Consider the following 19,550-nt stretch of genomic DNA (forward strand, 5'->3'; position numbering starts at 1 on the left):
TAGACGACGTCGACTGAGAAGCCGTGGCACAAATTTTTGCCTAGATTTGTGCTGAGGCACTCAGCGCAAATTATTTTCCATTGTGCTTCCGGGTGAGAGGTCAGAGTTCGGCACTGTTGCCAGGCAGAGATGGAGCAGGAGAGATTTGGTAAGGGACGACATGGTGTATACACACATTCATAAGGGTTTATATAGTTTTACTCAAGAAATCAGGGTCAGGCTGTTTCGTTATAGGTGCTTTCCTTATACCTGTCTTCCCAATGGGTTAGATATTAAATAATTTCAGGCATGTATCATCCAGTGAGGGAACTCTTCCAGCAACTTCACTGGGCAACTTCCAATGCTCTTTTTAATCCCCTTAATGGATCTTCTAGGTATGCCGCTGCATGGGTCTGTAGTGAAAACGCCTCTGAACAAATGCATAAAATGGTTACGTTAGAGAAAGAGGCCACCCGGCCCTCCGCGTACCTGCCAGCTCTCTGTATGAACAGTTCACTAAGTGCCACACCCCCACACCTTTTCCGTGTATCCTTCGGATATTTCCCCTTTGGATAATTATTCTTTTCTCTTTTGAAAGTCGTGATTGAATCTGCCCCCACTAAGCTCTCAAGTAACGTAATCCGACCCTAACGTGGAAAAAAAAGGATTTTTTTTTGTTGCCATTGCTTCTTTTGCCGATTGCCTTAACTCTGCCCTCTCGCTATTGGGAACAGTTCCTCCCTAGTTTGAACTCCTCCATCAAATCTGTTCCTGACCTCTTTTCTGAGGAAAACAGCTTCAACATTTCCCAATATTTTGCATGTTGACTAATTCCTCATCCCTGAAATCACTGTGCATCTTCTGTGAACCTTCTCCAATGACTTTCTATCTTTTGATAAAACTGCCGCTCAATCAGAGAAGCTGAATAAATGCTAAGTAAAACGAACTGCCACTTAAGGACAAAGTGGACCAAGAGACTTAAGATGGGGAAAATAGAGTATGAAAGTAAGTTAGTGGGGAACATAAAAGCTGACTAAAAGCTTCTATATGTATGTAAAGGAAAAAAAGTGACAAAAACGAATGTAGGCCCCTTACGCTCTTAAACTGGGAATTTCTAATGGGGAACAAAAATGGCTGAGGAACTAAATCCATATTTTGTGTCTGTCTTCACAAAGGAAGAAATGAATAATGGACCTGAAGTTCTGAGAAACATGAGTTTTAGTGAGGAAATCAATATTAGTTTCACCTGGTAGAATTACTTCTGAAAGCCTTTTCTAGTACTTCTCATTAATTGATGCATTTTTTATTTGATTTTATCATTGTCATATATATGAGTGTACGGTGAAAGGTATTGTTTCTACGTGCTATACAGACAAAGCATATTGTGTATAGAGAAGGAAAAGAGAGAGTGCAGAATGTAGTGTTGCAGTGCTAGAGTCTATAGAAAGATCAACTTAATGCCAGGTAGGTCCATTCAAAAGTCTGATGGCAGCGGGGAGAAGCTGTTCTTGAATCGGTTGGTCCCTGTCCTCAGGCTCTTCTATCTTTTTCCCAATGAAAGAATGTGGAAGAGAGTATGTCCAGGGTGCGTGGGGTCCTTAATTATGCTGGCTACTTTGTTGAGGCAGCAGGAAGTGTAGACAGTCAGTGGATGGGAGGCTTGTTTGAATGATGGACAGGGGTTCATTCACGATACTTTATAGTTCCTTGCTGTCTTGGTCAGAGCAGGAGCCATACCAAGCTGTGATACATCTGGAAAGAATGTTTTTAGGGTAAAAGTTGTAGAGTCATAGTTGACATGCCAAATTTCCTTAATCTCCTGAAAAAGTAGGGGCGTTGGTGGGCTTTCTGAACTTTACTATTGGCATGTCTTGTTTTCTCCTGTAATTTCTGACGTGTCTTATTAATTAATTGAATTGCCACTGAATCTGCTTCTGCATTTTTAGGCAGTGCATTCCAGGTCACAACATACTGAGTTTCTTATATAAAAAAAACCCACCCCACCTCGCCCCTCTGTTTCTTCTGTTATTTATCTGTGTTCTCTGGTTACAGAACCCCCACCCCCGCCACTGATAACAGTTCCGCTTTATGTGTTCAATTGTGATTATGAATGCTGCTCTTACTTGTAATCCTTCATGTTTGCTGTGTAGAACTGCCTCCAAAGGATCCTGATGACTTGCCATTGTCCATTCTGGAAGTGGGCTGTTCAGGGAAGTTTGAGTTAATAACACAGCCTGCTACGAAGAACGGTTACATCTTCCCTTTGGCAACAGTGAGTATTCACACTCCTCTCTCCTGGTAAGGCAGTCTGAGAGCAAGCTCCGACATCCATCTGTTTTGACTGCAGCAGTTGTGACTGGCCTTTCATTTGCACAGTACCGTGTGTGTATATGAACAGGTGTTGCCACTTGCATTTCAAAGCAGATACTTTCCCACTGAGATCTGAAAGGTAGTTCCTGTTTGTACAGGACCTGGCTTCAACAACCTATATTGTTGTGTAGCTTACATATCAATGTGATAATTCCTTCCACAGTTGAGGGGGAGGGGGAGAGTGTGGAAGTCCCTTTCCCTCTTTCCACATCCTTGTTTCCCCTTCCCTCCCACTGTGGACAGCAACTCTCCCCTCCCCTCTCTCATCCCTCCGCTCTCACAATGTAAAGGAAACACCTTTCCAGTGTTACAACAATGACCACACTTCAAAATGTACTTAATTCCCTGGAACACACGTGAAGGTGTCTTGTGCTTCCAAAAAATTCTGTGTAAATGCAATTCTTCTTTTCTTCCTCCCCTCAAGCCTTCTCCCACAGTTTGGGACCACCCCACCTTCCCATCCCTTTGGATATGGTTCCTTCCCTCCAACACTCTCCCATGGTGAGGAACCCTCCCCCTTGCGCCATGGATTGCACTCCTCATGAGGGTTAGGATACACCCCCCCCCCCCCCCCCCCCACCACCCTCTCCTCGCACTGCCCTGCATCACCCCGCACCCTCCCTCCATGACAAGGGTCCCCCTCTCTCCCTGTATGGTTAGGGATCCTCTTCCTTAACCCCCACTCAATAGATATTGATCCTCCTCCCTCCCAAGATAGTTAGGGACCCTCACCCCTTCCCTCTCACCTCCCATTCCATGAACAGACTTCCTCCCTCTCCCCTCCCTTCCAAGGGTAAGGGCCATCCCTTTCTCTCGCCTTCCTCACCTCTCTCTAATCCCTCTGCAGGTGGGGACATCATGTTTCATTTCCATATCAATATTTCAAGATGGTACAGGAAGTCTTATTTATTTATTAGTGTTACAAGTACATTGACATTAAAGCAGCAGTGAAATTACTGTGAGAATCCCCTCATTGCCATACTCTGAGCCTGATTGGGTACACTGAGGGAGAATTTAGCATGGCCAACACACCTAGCCAGTGTCTTTTTTAGACTGTGGGAGAAACAGAAGCACCCAAAGGAAACCCATGCAGATGCAGGCAGAATGTTTAGACTCTGCACAGACAGTGACCCAAGCTGGGAATAGAACCCGGGTCCCCAACGCTGTAAGGCGGCAGTGCTATTCATTCTGCCACCATGCAAGTCATTATTCGTCTTCAATGACCCCAGGTACAAACAGAATAACTGGTCGTTGATCTTGATGCTGTTTGTGGGAGTTTATTGTGCACTGTGGCTTTCGCTCACGCAACAGGGAACTACATCTCAAAAGCAATTTGTTTAACATCAGGATAAGGGAGAATTCTCTCTTTAGTAATCATGATGCCAGAATTGGAGAAATTTCATTCAAATTGCTTGAAGCTCCAGGATTTTTCAATGTTTTGGGATTGTGTTCTATGGATATGGGATTTGAAGCAGGGGTTGTTAACGGTCACTTGCCATTGCTGACCTTTCTCTCTTCTGCTTCCTGACTAGCTTCCACATGGCCTGCCTCCGTACACTTTGGACCTCATCACTGAGGCAGAACAACACTTCCTGTCCGACCCCGCAAAGCTTCCCCTCCATCACTTCGAAAACTCCCAAAAGTAAGTTCCTCCATCTACTAGCTTCAGAAGATTGGTGTGTAGATAAAATTGCCCTTTGGTTTGTGATTATGGAAACCAGTGCGATCTAACCCAACGTTCGATGCGAATTTAGTGTAACCTCTCTGCCTCGGGTTGAGGGAGGTGCAGGTTGTATGCTCCCTGTCTGAACCTCATCCCATTTCCAGCCCTGTGTTAACCCCGAGTTTTTTTTTGTCTGTTTGTTTGTGTTGAAGGGTCTGGCCAAGAGAGGTGTGTGTGGATTCTTTGTACCATGCCGACGTGACCCCGGTTCATTCAACGCTGAAAGTGGAGAGGAATCAGACCACGGGCGAGTTGCTGGGCTATAAAGAGGTATGTGGTGGAAGCAGGATTGGAAATGGGGGGGCAGTGGTTTCCATTGACATTGCCAGAGCAGTTCCTGTCCCCTCCCATTGTGGAGGAAACTAATGCAACCAGATGGAACCTCTCTTCTTTTTTTGTCCAGTGCAGGGACAGAATCGGTACCTGTTCCCTTAGCTAATCCCTGTTATTATTGTAATTTGGAGTTGATTTGCAGGGACAACTGATGGTAGGTTCAGTTTGGACAGATTACTCGTTAAACAGTGGGAGACGATGGCTTGGTGGTAATGCTGCTGGAGTACCAAACAATCGTAGGTTGCATCCATAGGATCGCAGACCCCTGCCTAATTTTGTAGACTGTGGACCATAGTGGGGATGGGAATAAATGGTCCCCTTCTGTCCCATCTTCAGACACCAAGGAGCAATTAATCATGGCCAGTCCATCTAACCTGTACATCTTTGGAGTGTGTGAGGAAACCAGAGTACTTGGAGGAAACCCACTCAGACATGGGGGAAATGTGCAAACTCCTCCAAGTCTGGAATCAAACCTTGGTCCCTGGCACTGTGAGACAGCAGTGCTAACCACTGTGCCACCATGAAGTAGGGAAATAATTATCTTTTATGTATGAGAGACAGTGGGACTAACTGAATTAGACTTTGAAAGAACCAGCACAGAGTCAATGGGCCGAATGGCTCCATCCTATGCTCCACCAATGCCTGACTGTGTTCCCATCGGAACTGCATCTTGACAATGAGAGAACAATGTGGTGAATTTCTTGAGTGCTTGTGTCACCTCTTGAAAGGTCTTGGGTGGATATTTGATGTTGAAAGATGCTGTCTTACTGAAAGCTGCTTGCGGTTTTACTTTCCTGGCAGGTACTTCTGGATGATACGGGATTGTCCATAAAGAACTCCCTCTCTCTGCAGCGACCGCCTGGCCCTCCAACCCAGTCTGTAAGAGGCAGTTCCACTAATTACCCATTCTGGCCAGGTACTGTTCTCCATCTCCTTGTTGTTAGACTGATGCCTGTGGCAACAATGACTCTCTTAAACATACAGCTCACTTGCACAAACCTTCATCTGGTTCCTATTATAATACTGTCCCTATTAAGCACACTCGCACTGAATTTAATAATCCTGATTCCTTTTTTAACAGTCCCTGTTAAACATGGTAACACAGTGGTTAGTACTGCTGCCTTTCAGCGCCAGGGACCCGGATTCGATTCCAGCCTTAGGTGACTGGTTGTGTGGCGTATGCACATTCTCCCTTGTCTGCGTGGGTTCACAATGGCACAGTGGTTAGCTCTGCTGCCTTTCAGCATCAGGAACACAAGTTCGATTCCTGGTTTGGGTCACCGTCTGTGTGGAGTTTACACATTCTCTCCATGTCTGCACGGGTTTCCTCCGGGTGCTCCAGTTTCCTCCCACACTCCAAAGATGTGCTGGTTAGGTGCATTGGCCATGCTAAATTCTCCCTCAGTGTACCAAAACAGACACCAGAGTGTAGTGACTAGGGGATTTTCACGGTAACTTCATTGCAGTATTAATGTAAACTGACTTGTGACTAATAAATAAACTTCAACTTTTTTAACTTTTCCTCCGGGTGCTCTAGTTTCCTACACTCCAAAGATGTGCAAATTAGGTTAATTGGCCATGCTAAATTAACCCTTAATATCAGGGAGATTAGCAGGATTAATTATATGGGGGAATAGAGCCTGGGCGGGATTGTGTTGGTGCAGGGTCAATGGGCTGAATGGCCTTTTTCTGCACTATAGGGATTCTATGATTAATGCACCCATGCTAACCTTCGTAATCCTGATTCCTGTTGTAACACTGCCTCTATTAAATGCACTCCCACTGTTCATCCTGTTTATGATTTGTTTCATTGATCCAAAGACTTCATTTAAAGATATTTCTGCCTATGCAATTACATTTAAACTCAAAGAGAAGCTAACTCAGCATTAACTTTATTACATTTTAAATCTCAGAAGGCATGCTGGGTTAGCTAGAAATTGACTGTGTTTTTGAAAAGTTACAATGCAAGCAAAACAGGCTTTTCATAAACCCAACAAAGTTTTTCATAACCAACATCTGCGAGGCCTGTTTCTCCAAGTCAGAGACAGCATGTGCCAAACAATTTAAATAACAAAGGTAGCAAATCGCATATTGTAGTTGCAGCTTTATGTTTTCAGTTCAGTTTAGCTTTGCTTTTGAGTTCTGTTTTGATCAGTACAGGACTGGTAGAAGAAGCCAGTATCTCTCTCAGCTCTTTTATTATTTTTTTCACTTTGTAATTTAATTTTAAGTGCTGTTAAATAAAATAAATTTATTTCAACATCATACCAGTGCCGTCTTCATCTATTGAAAGGAATGAATGGACCCGGCATTCACTAATCTTCATTGCTCTGATTCCCATTATAACACATCTTATTTAACACATCTTATTAAACACATCTCTGCCAATCAGCATGCAGACTCCCATTGTAACGCTGTCCTTTTTTTTGTGGCACTCACACCTCATTTTCACTACTTTGTACTCTCCAATGCACATGTTAAATTTGTGTATGTTGCTCACCTTTGGTTCTGCTTTCTCAGGTATATAGCACACCCCTATTCTTCCACCAAATCCATCCAAGAGACACTTGGGATCTGGGCAGTAAAAAGAGTTCATAAAGCAAGATGTTTCTTCCCTACATAAAGAACATAAGAACTAGGAGCAGGCCATCTGGCCCTTCGAGCCTGCCCCGCCATTCAATAAGATCATGGCTGATCTGTCGTGGCTCAGTTCCACATTCCCGCCCTCTCCCCATAACCCTTAATCCCCTCTCTTATCAAAAACCCATCAACCCGCGTCTTAAAAATATTTAGCGAGGTAGCCTCCACCACTTCAACGGGCAGAGAATTCCAGAGATTCACCACCCTTTGAGTGAAGAAGTTCTTCCTCAACTCCATTCTAAACCGCCCCCCCCTTTATCTTGAGGCTGTGCCCCCAGTCCTACTGTTCTTTGAGCGGGAAGAGTCTCTCCACCTCTATCCTATCCATCCCATTCATCATCTTATACGTCTCAATGAGATCTCCCCTCATTCTTCTAAACTCTAACGAGTACAAGCCTAGTTTATTCAGCCTCTCCTCATAGCTCAACCCCCTCAACTCCAGCATCAGCCTAGTAAACCTCCTCTGCACTCCCTCCAAGGCCAAAATATCCTTGCGTAAGTACGGCGCCCAAAACTGCACACAGTACTCCAGCTGCGGCCTCACCAATGCCCTATATAGCTTCAGCAAGACCTCCCTACTTTTATATTCAATCCCCCTCGCTATGAAGGCCAGCATCCCATTTGCCTTCCTGACCACCTGCTGCACCTGCAAGCTGGGTTTTTGCGACTCATGCACAAGGACCCCGAGGTCCCTCTGCACCGCCGCCTGCTGCAGTTTTTCTCCACGTAAGTAATAATCCTTCCTACCATTATTCCTACCAAAGTGGACACTTGAGACCAGCACCAGACATCACTAAATCTTTCCAAAACAGCCAAAATGGTGCCAGGAACTTTCTTGACTTGAGGAAAGTCCAAGTAGGGGACACCAGTTCAAAAAAGTCACTGATGTATCCATTTGAGAATTCAGGACAAACCTCCTGACACAGGGGATTGTGAGAATCTGAGACTCGTCCCACAGGGAGTGAGTGAGACAGGTCATAAAGGTTTACAGCATGGAAACATGCTGTCGGCCCAACTTGTCCATGCTGCCCCTTTTTTTTAAACCCCTAAGCTAGTCCCAATTGCCCGCATTTGGCCCATATCCCTCTATACATATCGTAGCCATGTAACTGTCTAAATGCTTTTTTTAAAGAACAAAATTGTACCTGCCTCCATTACCTCTAGCAGCTTGTTCCAGACACACTCCACACTGTGGGGAAAAAAATGCCCCCGGACATTTTTGTACCTCTCCCCTCCCACCTTAAACCTATGCCCTTTAGTTCTAGACTCCCCCTATCTTTGGGAAAAGATATTGACTTGCTGATCTACGCCGCTCATTATTTTATAGACCTCTATAAGATCACCCCTCAGCCTTCAGGAAAAAGTCTATTCAGCCTCTCCTTATAACTCAAACTATCAAGTCCCGGTAGCATTCTAGTAAATCTTCTCTGCACTCTTTTGTTTTTTTAGTTTAATAATATCCCATCTATAATAGGGTGACCAAAAGTGTACACAGTATGCTAAGTGTGGCTTTACCAATGTCTTGTACAACTTCAACAAGACATCCCAACTTCTGTATTCAGTGTTCTGACCAATGAAACCAAGCGTGCTCTATACCTTCTTCACCACTCTGTCCACCTGTGACTCCACTTTCAAGGAGCTATGAACATGTACTCCTAGATCTTTGTTCTGTAACTCCCCAGTGCTTTACGATTAGCTGACTAAGTCCTGCCCTGGTTCAGTCTACCAAAATGAATCACCTTGCGTTTATCTCAATTAAACTTCATCTGCCATTCGTCAGCCCGCTGGCCCAATTGATCAAGATCCCATTGTAATCGGAAATAACTTCCTTCACTATCCATTACGCCACCAATTTTGGTGTCATCTGCCAATTTACTAACCATGCCTCTGATATTCTCATCCGGATCATTAATATAAATGACAAATAACTGTGGATCCATCACTGATCCCTGAGGCACACTGCTGGTCACAGGCCTCCAGTTTGAAAAACAACCCTCTACAATTACCCTCTGTCTTGTGTCAAGAAGCCAATTTTGTATCGATTTAGATACCTCGCCCTGGATCCCATGAGATTTAACCTTAAGCAACAACCTACCATATGGTACCTTGTCAAAGACCTTGCTAAAGTTCATGTAGACAACATCAACTGTGCTGCGCTCAACTACCACCTTGGTTACCCCTTCAAAAACTCATTCAAATTTGTGAGACATGATTTTCCACTCAAAGCCACGCTGACTGTCCCTAATCAGTCCTTGCGTCTCTAAATGCCTGTAGACCCTGTCTCTCAAAATACCTTCCAACAACTTAGCATGGACATCTTAAGAGGATTCTGGATAAAAGCGCAAAGAAATGGAAGGATATGTTGGGAGGAGGATTGTGCTGTACTCCAGTATTCATCTGTTGGGGAAAATAAAGTTTATTAGTCAAAAGTATGCTTACGTTAACACTGCAATGAAGTTACTGTGAAAATCTCCAAGTCGCCACGCTTCGCCTACTCGGGTATATGTGGGAGAATTTAGCATGGCTAATGCACCTAACCACATCTTTCAGACTGTGGGAGGAAACCGGAGCACCTGGAGGAAACTCACACAGATATGGGGAGAGTGTGCAGATTCCACCCAAGCTGGGAATCAACCCGGGTCCCTGGCGCTGTACGGTAGCAGTGCTAACCATCGTGGCACTCCAATGACCTGGTTTGAGCTGTAAATTCTGTTAAAATCTATCTATGAAATGAATTTACCCGATTTAATTTTTTGCCATTTTTCTCTCTAGGGGGCATGGATGAGCCAAGTTTGGATATGATTAAGTCAGTTGGAGAATTTGAAGAAAACATTGACTTTGAGAAGGGTAAGTGTTTTCCAGCTGAGATTTGAACAACATTTTCTCACCTACAGTTCCTTACCACTTGTGCTTAGTTGCTTGACATTTGTGGGCAGTGAGAAAACGTCCCACTTGTGTATTTGTTTTTTTTCAGATTTACTGACTGTGCCTCCAGGTTGGAAAAAAGGACTGGATTTCAAAAAAACAGGTAACCTCGTTGAATTCAGGGTGCATTTAGTCAGCTGTCGTTTCAAAGAGGAAATGAGAATAGCAATACATGTCCCTGACATCTTCAGGAATCCTAAAGTTACTTTTAAAGTCCTCGGTCTTTCTAGCCAAGCGCAGGTATTTGACGGGCGCGTTACTATTCCCCTGCACTAACACCTAAATTTAATTGCCCACTTGATGGGACTTGCAGAGCTTTTTCCATTCCTTATCTGACGGAGGATGCCGTTGTTATAGGGGGAGTACAGTGAAGATTTACCAGGCTGATTCCTGGATGGCAGGTCTGTCATATAAGGAGAGATTAAATCAGTTAGGATTATATTCACTGGAATTTAGAAGAGTAAGAGGAGATATCATAGAAACTTATACAATTCTAACTGGCTTAGACAGAGTAGATTCAGAAAGACTGCTCCCAGAGGGTGGTGAGGGATTGGAATGCCCTGCCTGCTGCAGTTGTAAATGCGCCTAGTTTGGGGGCATTTAAGAGATCCGTGGATAGGTTTATGGATGAAAAGGGATTGGTTTAGGTTAGAGGGTCATTGTTTTTTAACTGGTTGGTGCAACATCGTGGGCCGAAGGGCCTGTTCTGCGCTGTAATGTTCTATGTTCTAATGGTGGGGAAGTCCAGAACTAGGGGTCGTAGTTTGAGGATAAGGGGTAAATCTTTTAGAACTGTGATGAGGAGAGATTTCGTCACTGAGGGTGGTGAATCTGTGGAATTCACGCCAAAGAATATAATTGAGACCAAAATGTTGTCTGATTTCAAGAAGAAAGTAAGTATATCTTTTGGGGCTCAAGGGATATGGGAGGAAGCGGGGATCAGGATATTGAATTTGATGATCAGCCATGATTAAAATGAATAACAGAGCAGGCTTAAAGGGCCAAATGGCCTACTCCTGCTCCCGTTTCTATGCTTAATTAGACCATGAGATACCAGAGCAGAATTAGGCCATTTGGCCCATCGCATCTGCTTCACCATTCAATCTCGGCTGACAAGTTTCTCAATCCCATTGACCTGCATTTTCCCCTTAACCTTTGATTCCCCTTACCAATCAAGCATCTATCTCTGTCTTGAATACACTCAATGACCTGGCCTCCACAGCCTTCTATGGCAATGAATTCCATAGATTCACCACCCTCTGGCTGAAGAAATTCCTCCTCATCTGGGGTCGTTATTCTGAGGCTGTGCCATTGGATCCTAATCTGTCCTAGTAATGGAAACATCACATCCACCCGATCCAGGCCTTTCAGTATTCTAACTCGTAGCACTGCATCAGCCTAGATTATGTTGACCTGATGGATATAATGTGGGGATGTATGAGGGTTATTCTTTTCTGTTTAAGAATAGGAAAGCAGAATCTTTTTGGAAAGATGTGTAACTTGTAAATCTTGATGTTCAGAGAGTTTTGGGTAGCCATGTGCAAAATTAGTGTTACGTATTGTAAACCAACGCACCCCTGTTTGATTAGTCACAGGACGTGTAGTTACGTCATCAGACGTTCGCAGCCCCCCCCCCCCCCCATCCTGGACTGTAAACGAGCAACACCTATCTAATAAAGCTCGATTTAACTGGTTAAATTAACCCACTGTGTGGCAAACTTTTCATCCTTTCACCTTGCTGACAAAGATAAAGTTGCCACAGTCCCAGGTGACCAGTCAGAAGAATGAGAGGAGCTCTTGTTGAAGCACTTAAAGATTCTGAAGGGCCTTGAAAGGGTGGGCAGTCATATCCAGGGAAATCTTTAACCCAGGAACATTCTCTCTTGACCATGAGACTATAATTTAGATCTAAGATAAAGAGATATTCTTTCACTCGAGTCGTGAATCTTTGGAATTCTCTATCACATAGAACATTACAGCGCAGAACAGGCCCTTCGGCCCACGATGTTGCGCCGACCAGTTACAAAACAATGACCCACTAACCTAAACCAAACCCTTTTCGTCCATAAACCTATCCACGGATCTCTTGAACGCCCCCAAACTAGGCGCATTTACAACTGCAGCAGGCAGGGCATTCCAATCCCTCACCACCCTCTGGGTAAAGAACCTACCCCTGACATCCGTCCTATAACTACCCCCCCTTAACATCACGGAGGATGTTCCAATGTTGAATATTTTTAAAGCTGGGATAGACAGATTTTTGATCTTGCAAGGAATCAAGGGATATGGGGAGCAGGTGGGCAAGTAGAATTGAGCCAAAAAAATCCACCATGTTTATATTGAATGGTGGAACAGGATCAAGGGGCTGAATGGCCTGTTCCTGCTGGTTCTTCTGTGCTCCAATCCTGGATTGGGTCTTGGACCCAGAAGCTTTAGGCTCAGGTGAGAAGGCAACTCAGCGTTTATTCCCTGTTCCTAATTGCCCTTGCAGAGGTTGGTGGTGAGCTGCCTCCTTGAACTGCCGCTGGGCATCTGATGCAGGCATATCCCCAGTGCTGTTAGGAAGGGAGTTCAGGATTTTTCCCAGCCACAATGAAGAAACAGCAATATCATTCCACGTCATGATGGGAAGTGGGAGGGGAGGTTGCAGCGAATGGTGTTCCTGTGTGCTTCTGGCCTGCTCTTGTAGAGAAAGTATTTATATGCTGGTCCAGTGCAGATTCTCTGTTGAATAAAGGCTATTATTGTCTCTCTCTCTCTCTCTCCTCTCGCCTGCACTCTCTTCCCCACCACCACCACACCCCCTCCCCCTTGCCCCGCTCCACCACCCTGTCTTCTCCCCCTTCACCCGCAGAACAAAAGGTGGCTCCTGGTTTACTGAGCCTCACAAACCTCATTGGAGGGATGGACGACTTCAATCTTGGGGGATCCAGTGATGAAGAGGATGAAAAGAAAGAGAAGACAGCTGAAGTAAAGCAGCCTATCCCCAGAACCAACAGCTTGGAAGACCTCGTGTTACAGGTTAAATACTAATTGCCACAGCCGTGTTTGAATAAGACAGAAGGAAAGCCCAAGCTCCAAATCCCTTAACAATTGGTCAGTTACAACTGGGCTGTGCTTGGCAACAGCTTGAGTATCTGAAAATGAATCCCCTGGTGAGGAGGCTGTTTGGCCCAAGGTTTTGAGGTGGCTGTTTGATAGCGTCATCCATTTTGTCCCATCTCCTGTTCTTTCCCTATTGCCGTGTTTCATAGAATCCTGCCAATCGGCCCATTGAGTCTGCACCAACCACAATCCCACCCAGATCCTGTCCCATAACCCCATGCATTTACCTTAGCTGGTCCGCCTGACACTAAGGGACAATTCAGCATGGCCAGTTCACCTAACCGGCACATCTTTGGACTGCGAAGAAACTGAAGCACCCGGGGGAAACCCACGCAGACACAGGGAGGATGTGCAGACTCCACACAGACAGTGACCTCAGCCAGGAATTGATTTTTGATTTGATTTATTATTGTCACATGTATTTAAGATACAGTGAAAAGTTTATTGCGCTATACAGACAAAACATACCATTCATAGAGAAGGAAACGAGACAATGCAGAATGTAGTGTTACAGTTACAGCTAGAGTGTGGAGAAAGATCAACTTAATGCAAGGTAAGTCCGTTCAAAAGTCTGACAGCAGCGGGAAGCAGCTGTTCTTGAATCCTCAGACTTTTGTATCTTTTTCCCAAAGGAAGAAGGTGAAAGATGGAATGCCCAGGATGTGTGGAGTTACAGGGATAGGGTGGAGAGCAGGGCCTGGATGGGATGCTGTTTCAGAGACTCGCTGCAGACTTGATAGGGCTCCTTCTGCACTGTGTGGATTTTATAATTCTATAGGTTCAAATCTCACCATGGCAGATGGTAGAACTTTAAATTCAAGCAATAACATCTGGAATGGAAAGTGTGTCCATAAAGATTGCCATGAAATCAGTAACGGTGACCGCGAAAAATTCATCGATTGTCGTAAACCCATCTGATTGACAAGTATCCTTTTGGGAAGGAAATCCAACATCCTTACCTGGTCTAGCCTAATGCCATTGATGCTTAACTGCTCTCGAGGGCAATTAGGGATGGGCAACAAAAGCTGGCCTTTCCAGTGATCTCCATATCCCATGAGAATATAATTTTTAAAAATCCACTCTGCTTTTATGTGTTGGGGGGGACAGGGTCTGGTGAATGAGAATCCCAGAAAGGGGGCCCACCACTGATAGTGCAGCAGTGAGGGTAAACAGCCCTAGAGTGTGAACAACTCAATCTTTTGTGTTTCTGTTCAGGAGCTTACGGTCACTTCTCAGCCTGAGCTGAGCGAACAGAAGGAGGCACGGACCACCCTTGAGAAGGAGCAGTGGGCTGTCCCAGTTGACATCAGCACCCCCGTGGATGATTTCTACAAACGAATCCAGGATCCAGCTTTCAAAGTGAGAGGCCAGCTAGCACCCACTCTGTTGTACTCTCGTGATTGGGTTTGAGCGGTTTGTTGAGGGAGCGCTTTTGTGTTTGACCTAGTATAAAGCCGACTAGACACATCTCTTCCTCTGCGCTGATGGGTCACAGCTGAGGGTGCACTGCATAATCAGAGGGAGGGCTGTGCTGTTGGAGGGTCAGCGCCGAGGGAGTGCTGCACTGTTGGTGGGTCTGCGCCAAGGAAATGTTGCACTTATTGAGGGTCAATAATGAGGGAATAGGTCTTTGTTGAAGGAGTGCTGCACAGTCCATGTTGCAGTGTTGAGGGAGCACAGGATTGTTGAACATTGGCCCTGTGAGGTTGTGAATAGTGCTGTATAAATCTGTATCTTTGATTTTCCTCAGCCTATTCCAATGACAGAATTAAAAACCCCCTTACTGGATTTTTATGCAATCACACTTTTTCTCACCCCTCCCGCTCCTTCAGTGGCCCTTCGAGCCGGACGTCTTTCAGAAACAGGCAATCCTGCGCCTCGAGTCCCACGATTCGGTGTTTGTGGCAGCCCACACGTCAGCTGGCAAGACCGTCGTTGCTGAGTACGCAATCGCACTTTCACAGAAACACATGACCAGGTGAGACTCTCAAAAGTAAAACCAGCCTGATCAAACACTTCAGTGAGACTGATTGATTCCTGATCTGAGCCTCGACTCAAGTTATTAACACTCTTATCCTCACATTTGTGGGTTGAAGTGCCCAGTTCACCGACTTGTTCAAAATTCAGTTTATTACTTCCAGTGTCTATAATGAGAGAAGGTCAGTACTGAGGGAGTGCTGCACTGTCAGAGGGCGAGTACTGAGGAATCACTTGAGTTGCACACTTGCTGTGCGCGTACCAGGTTTGCCTCAGCTTTAATCTAAATGATCGCAAGTGAAACTAAATTCCCCATGTGCCCTAGTTGAAAGTCTGCTCAGAGCAGAAGCTGGTGGCACTGAGAATACTCAGCCTCTTTGCCCTGCTTCACAGTTTCATTATAATGGTTCTAGTATGTTCCGTAGGATCCCTACAGTGCAGAAAGAGGCCATCTGACTCCAAGTCCACATTGACCCCTAGAAACAGCATCACATCCAGACCTTACTCCTGTAACTCCATGCATCTACCATGGCTAATCCGCTTAACCTACATATCTTTGGACACTAAGGGGCAATTTAGCATGGCAATCCATCTAACTTTCACATCTTTGGACTGTGGGAGGAAACAGGAGCCCTGACAGGAAACCCACGCAGACACGGGGAGAACGTCTGTGTGGAGCCTGCACAATCACCCAAGGTTGGAATGGAACTCCGGTCTCGGGCACAGTGAGGCAGCAGTACTAACCACTGTTGAAGTGGAGAAATTAGTTCACTCAAAGGGTTAAGGAATCTTTAGAGTTCTCTAGCCCAGGAGATTGAGAATGTTCCTTCATTGGATATGTTCAAGACTGGTACAGACAGATTTTTGGCCTTGCAGGATTGTGGGGATTGGGAAAGTGGGTCTGTAACTGCAGATCAGCCATAACCATATGGAATGGTGGAGCAGGCTCAAAGGGCTTTGCTCCTGCACTTGTTTCTTTATGTTCTTTGACTGCGTCACTGCTCCTGCTAACGTGACCACGTTCTTCCCACAGGACGATCTACACGTCGCCCATTAAGGCCCTGTCCAACCAGAAATTCCGAGATTTCAAGAACACATTTAAAGACGTTGGCCTTCTGACCGGAGATGTGCAGTTACATCCAGAAGCTTCCTGTCTTATTATGACGACAGAAATTCTCAGGTCTGCATCTCCTTTTCTTTGTTCTCACTTTCACACCACCTCTGGTTTTTATCTCCTTCCCTCCTTTCAGTTCTTTACATCCTTGTTCTCTATTCCCTCTTGGCCAGATTGTGGTCTTAAACCTACCCCCCTCACCCCAACGACCTCCTAAACTACCCCTTCCCATCCCAAACTACTTCACCAATGTCCTCTTTGTCATTGTTGCTCATTATTGATGGGATGTGGGTGTCTCAGGCAAGGCCAGCACTTGTTGGCCGTCCCTAATTGCCCTTGTGAAGTGCGTGGTGAGCTGCCGTCTCAAAGCATTGCAGTCCATATGGTTGGTGTACGTACACCCACCAGCTGATCTGCCAGCTTTCCGCACAAAACTGCCCCCCCGTCCCTGACCAGCAACGTCCACACGAGCCCCTGGACAATGTGGATCGTGTCAAACGAGGGGCATGCACACGGTGGGTCGTGCGTGGGCTGCTCTTGGAAGATCCGGGAGTGGCCTAGCACTTCGTGTCGGTGTGTGTGCTTGATCCTGGACCGGTAGACGGGCGCCGCAACAGCTCGGTGACTAGCACTGCTAGCTGTGCAGATACATGGATTTGGGCCTGTGTCTGTGGGAGTTTGCGCATTCTCCCTGTGGTTGCGTGGGTTTCCTTCGGGCACTCCGGTTTCCTCCCACACCCCAAAGATGTGCTCTTAGGCTGATTGGTTTTACCAAATTGACACTATTCTCCCCTGAATCTGGCTAAGTTAGGGGTTCCATTCGTAGATATGCAGGGTAGAATAGGTGTAGGGTGATGCGGCAGCACGGGCTCGTTGGGCCGAAGGGCCTGTTTCCCGTGCTGGGTTGTTCTTTGTTCTTTGTATTTCCCACACCTCAGGAGCCTCTTGTCGACACGAGCAGACATCAAGAATGAAATCTAGCATTAACTCCAATGCATCTGTGCAGACTTCAAGCACCTGAGGAAGTGCTCAAAGACTGAGACCTCAAATCTAGCACCAAGCTCATGGTCTACAGAGCAGCTGTGGTTCCTGCTGTCCTGTAAACATCAGATACATCGACAATGTACTTTGATTTGTTTTATTATTATCACCACGTGTGTTAGTATACAGTGAGAAGTGTTGTTACTTGCATGCTATACAGACAAAGCATACCGTTCATAGAGAAGGAAAGGAGAGAGTGCAAAATGTAGAGCCCCAGTCATAGCTGGGGTGTAGTGAATGCAAGAGATTGAATTAAAGCATTGTTAGAGAGTTTCAAAGAGTTAGAATAAAGTTTTAGAAGATAGAACTTGCAGCTGTGCCCAGCATACCTTAAAGAAGTTGCCTTGCTCATGTGCCATCTTGAATGCTTGGCAAGGTACAGCAGACATCTCAAATCCCTAGAGACATATGACCAACATTGCCTCTGCAAAATCCTGGAAATCCTCTGGCAGGGTAGGTTTAGCAATATGAGCGTCCTCTCCCAGGCCAATATCCTCAGCATCGAGGCACTGGTCAAGATTGACCAGCTATGAGGTGCGCGTTGCCTGACACAAGACTCCCAAAGCAAGTACTGTACTGTGAGCTCTGCGGTGATACTGGGAGAACAGAGGAAATGCTACAAGGACACTCCCCCAAATAAATATAATATCCCTCATCGACATATGGGAATCGCTTGCCTGAGGGCGCACTAGGGAGGAAGCATCCATGAAGGCACCAATCACCTCAAGCGTCACCGGGTGGAGCACGCGGAGACCAAGCATAAACAGCTGAAAGAGAGCTCAGAATCCAGAGCATCCCACCCTCCAAACCTGCAGCAGAGACTGTAGCTCCAGGATTAAAGAACAAAAACAGCCCGGGAAACGGGCCCTTCGGCCCAATGAGCCCGCGCCGCCATCTCAACACCACCAGTCCCCCTCTCCACCCACGACCCTTGTCTAATGTTTTATGGCCATCCAGATTGAGGGAAACTGATTTAGGGACAATTTATTCCTGCCAATCAGCCTAACAGCACATCTTTGGGGTGTGGGAGGAAACCGGAGCACCCGGAGAAAACCCACGCAAGCACGGGGAGAATGCGCAAACTCCCACAGACACTGGCCCAAATCCATGTGTCTGCACAGCAATCAGCGATTGTCACTGAGCTGTCGTCTTGCCCAGTATCTGGTCCAGTTTAGGCACACACTAACGACATGAAGCACTAGGCCAATCTCGAACAACCAAGAGCAGCCCCAGTATGACCCATCGCGTGTATGCCCCTCGGTGGACACAAGGCAGACTGACTTAAAACCTGTGAATGAAAAGGGGAAAAAAAAAACAAAAAAAACTGTTTGGACTATTCATCAACTGCAGAGCCCACCTCCCAGAGTGGAAGCACTCTAGGAGGGACTACCAAAGAAGAAGGAGGGATTTGATGCTGGAAGGCCGATTGAGTTTATTCTTTGGACAGACACTGCCCTTGGCCTGATATAGATCGGGATTGGCTAGTGACAGAGTAAATAGCCTGGATGGTGATAGTGGCGTAATAGCAATTTCACTAGGCTAGTAATCCAGAGGCAAATGCTGTGTGGAAACGGGTTCAAATCACACCATGGCAGCTAGTGGCTTTTAAAATTCAATTCATAAATCTGAAACATAAAGCCAGCCTCAGTAACAGTGACCATGCTAAACATCATCAATTTCTCCATTTGCCTTTTCAGTAAGGAAAGCTTCTGATTGCCACTTTATAGCTGTGAAGACTCAACATTGAGTTCAATTTTGGAGTGGTTTACTTTTATTATAATCTGGCTGACTCTTAACTACTGTTATATATTGAAAAGGGTTGCAGGTTGCTTAAGAGCTAATCATGGTATTTGATAGTGCTGTTGTTAGTGTGTGCTCAGGCTGCTGTTTTACTTTCAATCTTATATTCTGAAGCATAAGCAAAGAGTAGCTCTTTAATAAAACCTGCTGTGTGTTTGTTTGAATCTATGCGTGCAAACTAAGTCTTGTCTTTTTTTTCCCTGTTAAAATCCACAATATAATAAGGACACTATAATGACTCTCTTCGATAACCTTGCCCACAACTCAGTTCGAGGGTAATGTGGTATGGAACGCACACCGGTGACACTCGCATTCCCTGCAAGAATTTAAAAGGAGTGTGGACCGTGACTCTGTAACTTTCTCCCCCACAGGTCCATGTTGTACAATGGCTCGGATGTTATTCGTGATCTTGAATGGGTGATATTTGATGAGGTTCACTATGTCAATGATGCTGAGGTAAGGCTAACCCTTAAGTTTTGATTTGATTATTGTCACGTAATGGGATACAGTGAAAAGTTTGCTTTCTTGCTTTTATACAGACAA

The 19,550-nt window shown here is 45.5% G+C and overlaps 1 protein-coding gene across 1 annotated transcript in view; it reads left to right on the forward strand.

The window, feature by feature from the left end:
- The first annotated feature begins 107 nt into the window (after positions 1-107).
- The window catches only part of skic2 (SKI2 subunit of superkiller complex), a 55,361-nt gene continuing 35,918 nt past the window's right edge, over positions 108-19,550 (forward strand). Inside the window, exons 1-12 of the mRNA XM_080196383.1 lie at positions 108-148; positions 2,130-2,251; positions 3,882-3,991; positions 4,225-4,342; positions 5,207-5,321; positions 9,818-9,892; positions 10,020-10,073; positions 12,825-12,991; positions 14,291-14,434; positions 14,908-15,053; positions 16,086-16,232; positions 19,379-19,463. Coding sequence (XP_080052509.1) covers positions 130-148; positions 2,130-2,251; positions 3,882-3,991; positions 4,225-4,342; positions 5,207-5,321; positions 9,818-9,892; positions 10,020-10,073; positions 12,825-12,991; positions 14,291-14,434; positions 14,908-15,053; positions 16,086-16,232; positions 19,379-19,463 — 1,302 coding nt within the window. The 5' untranslated portion in view covers positions 108-129. The remainder of the gene's footprint in view (positions 149-2,129; positions 2,252-3,881; positions 3,992-4,224; positions 4,343-5,206; positions 5,322-9,817; positions 9,893-10,019; positions 10,074-12,824; positions 12,992-14,290; positions 14,435-14,907; positions 15,054-16,085; positions 16,233-19,378; positions 19,464-19,550) is intronic.

The sequence above is a fragment of the Carcharhinus amblyrhynchos genome, chromosome 9 (genome assembly GCF_965287045.1).
Source record: "Carcharhinus amblyrhynchos chromosome 9, sCarAmb.v2.hapA, whole genome shotgun sequence".
In the NCBI taxonomy this organism is placed as follows: Eukaryota; Metazoa; Chordata; class Chondrichthyes; order Carcharhiniformes; family Carcharhinidae; genus Carcharhinus; species Carcharhinus amblyrhynchos.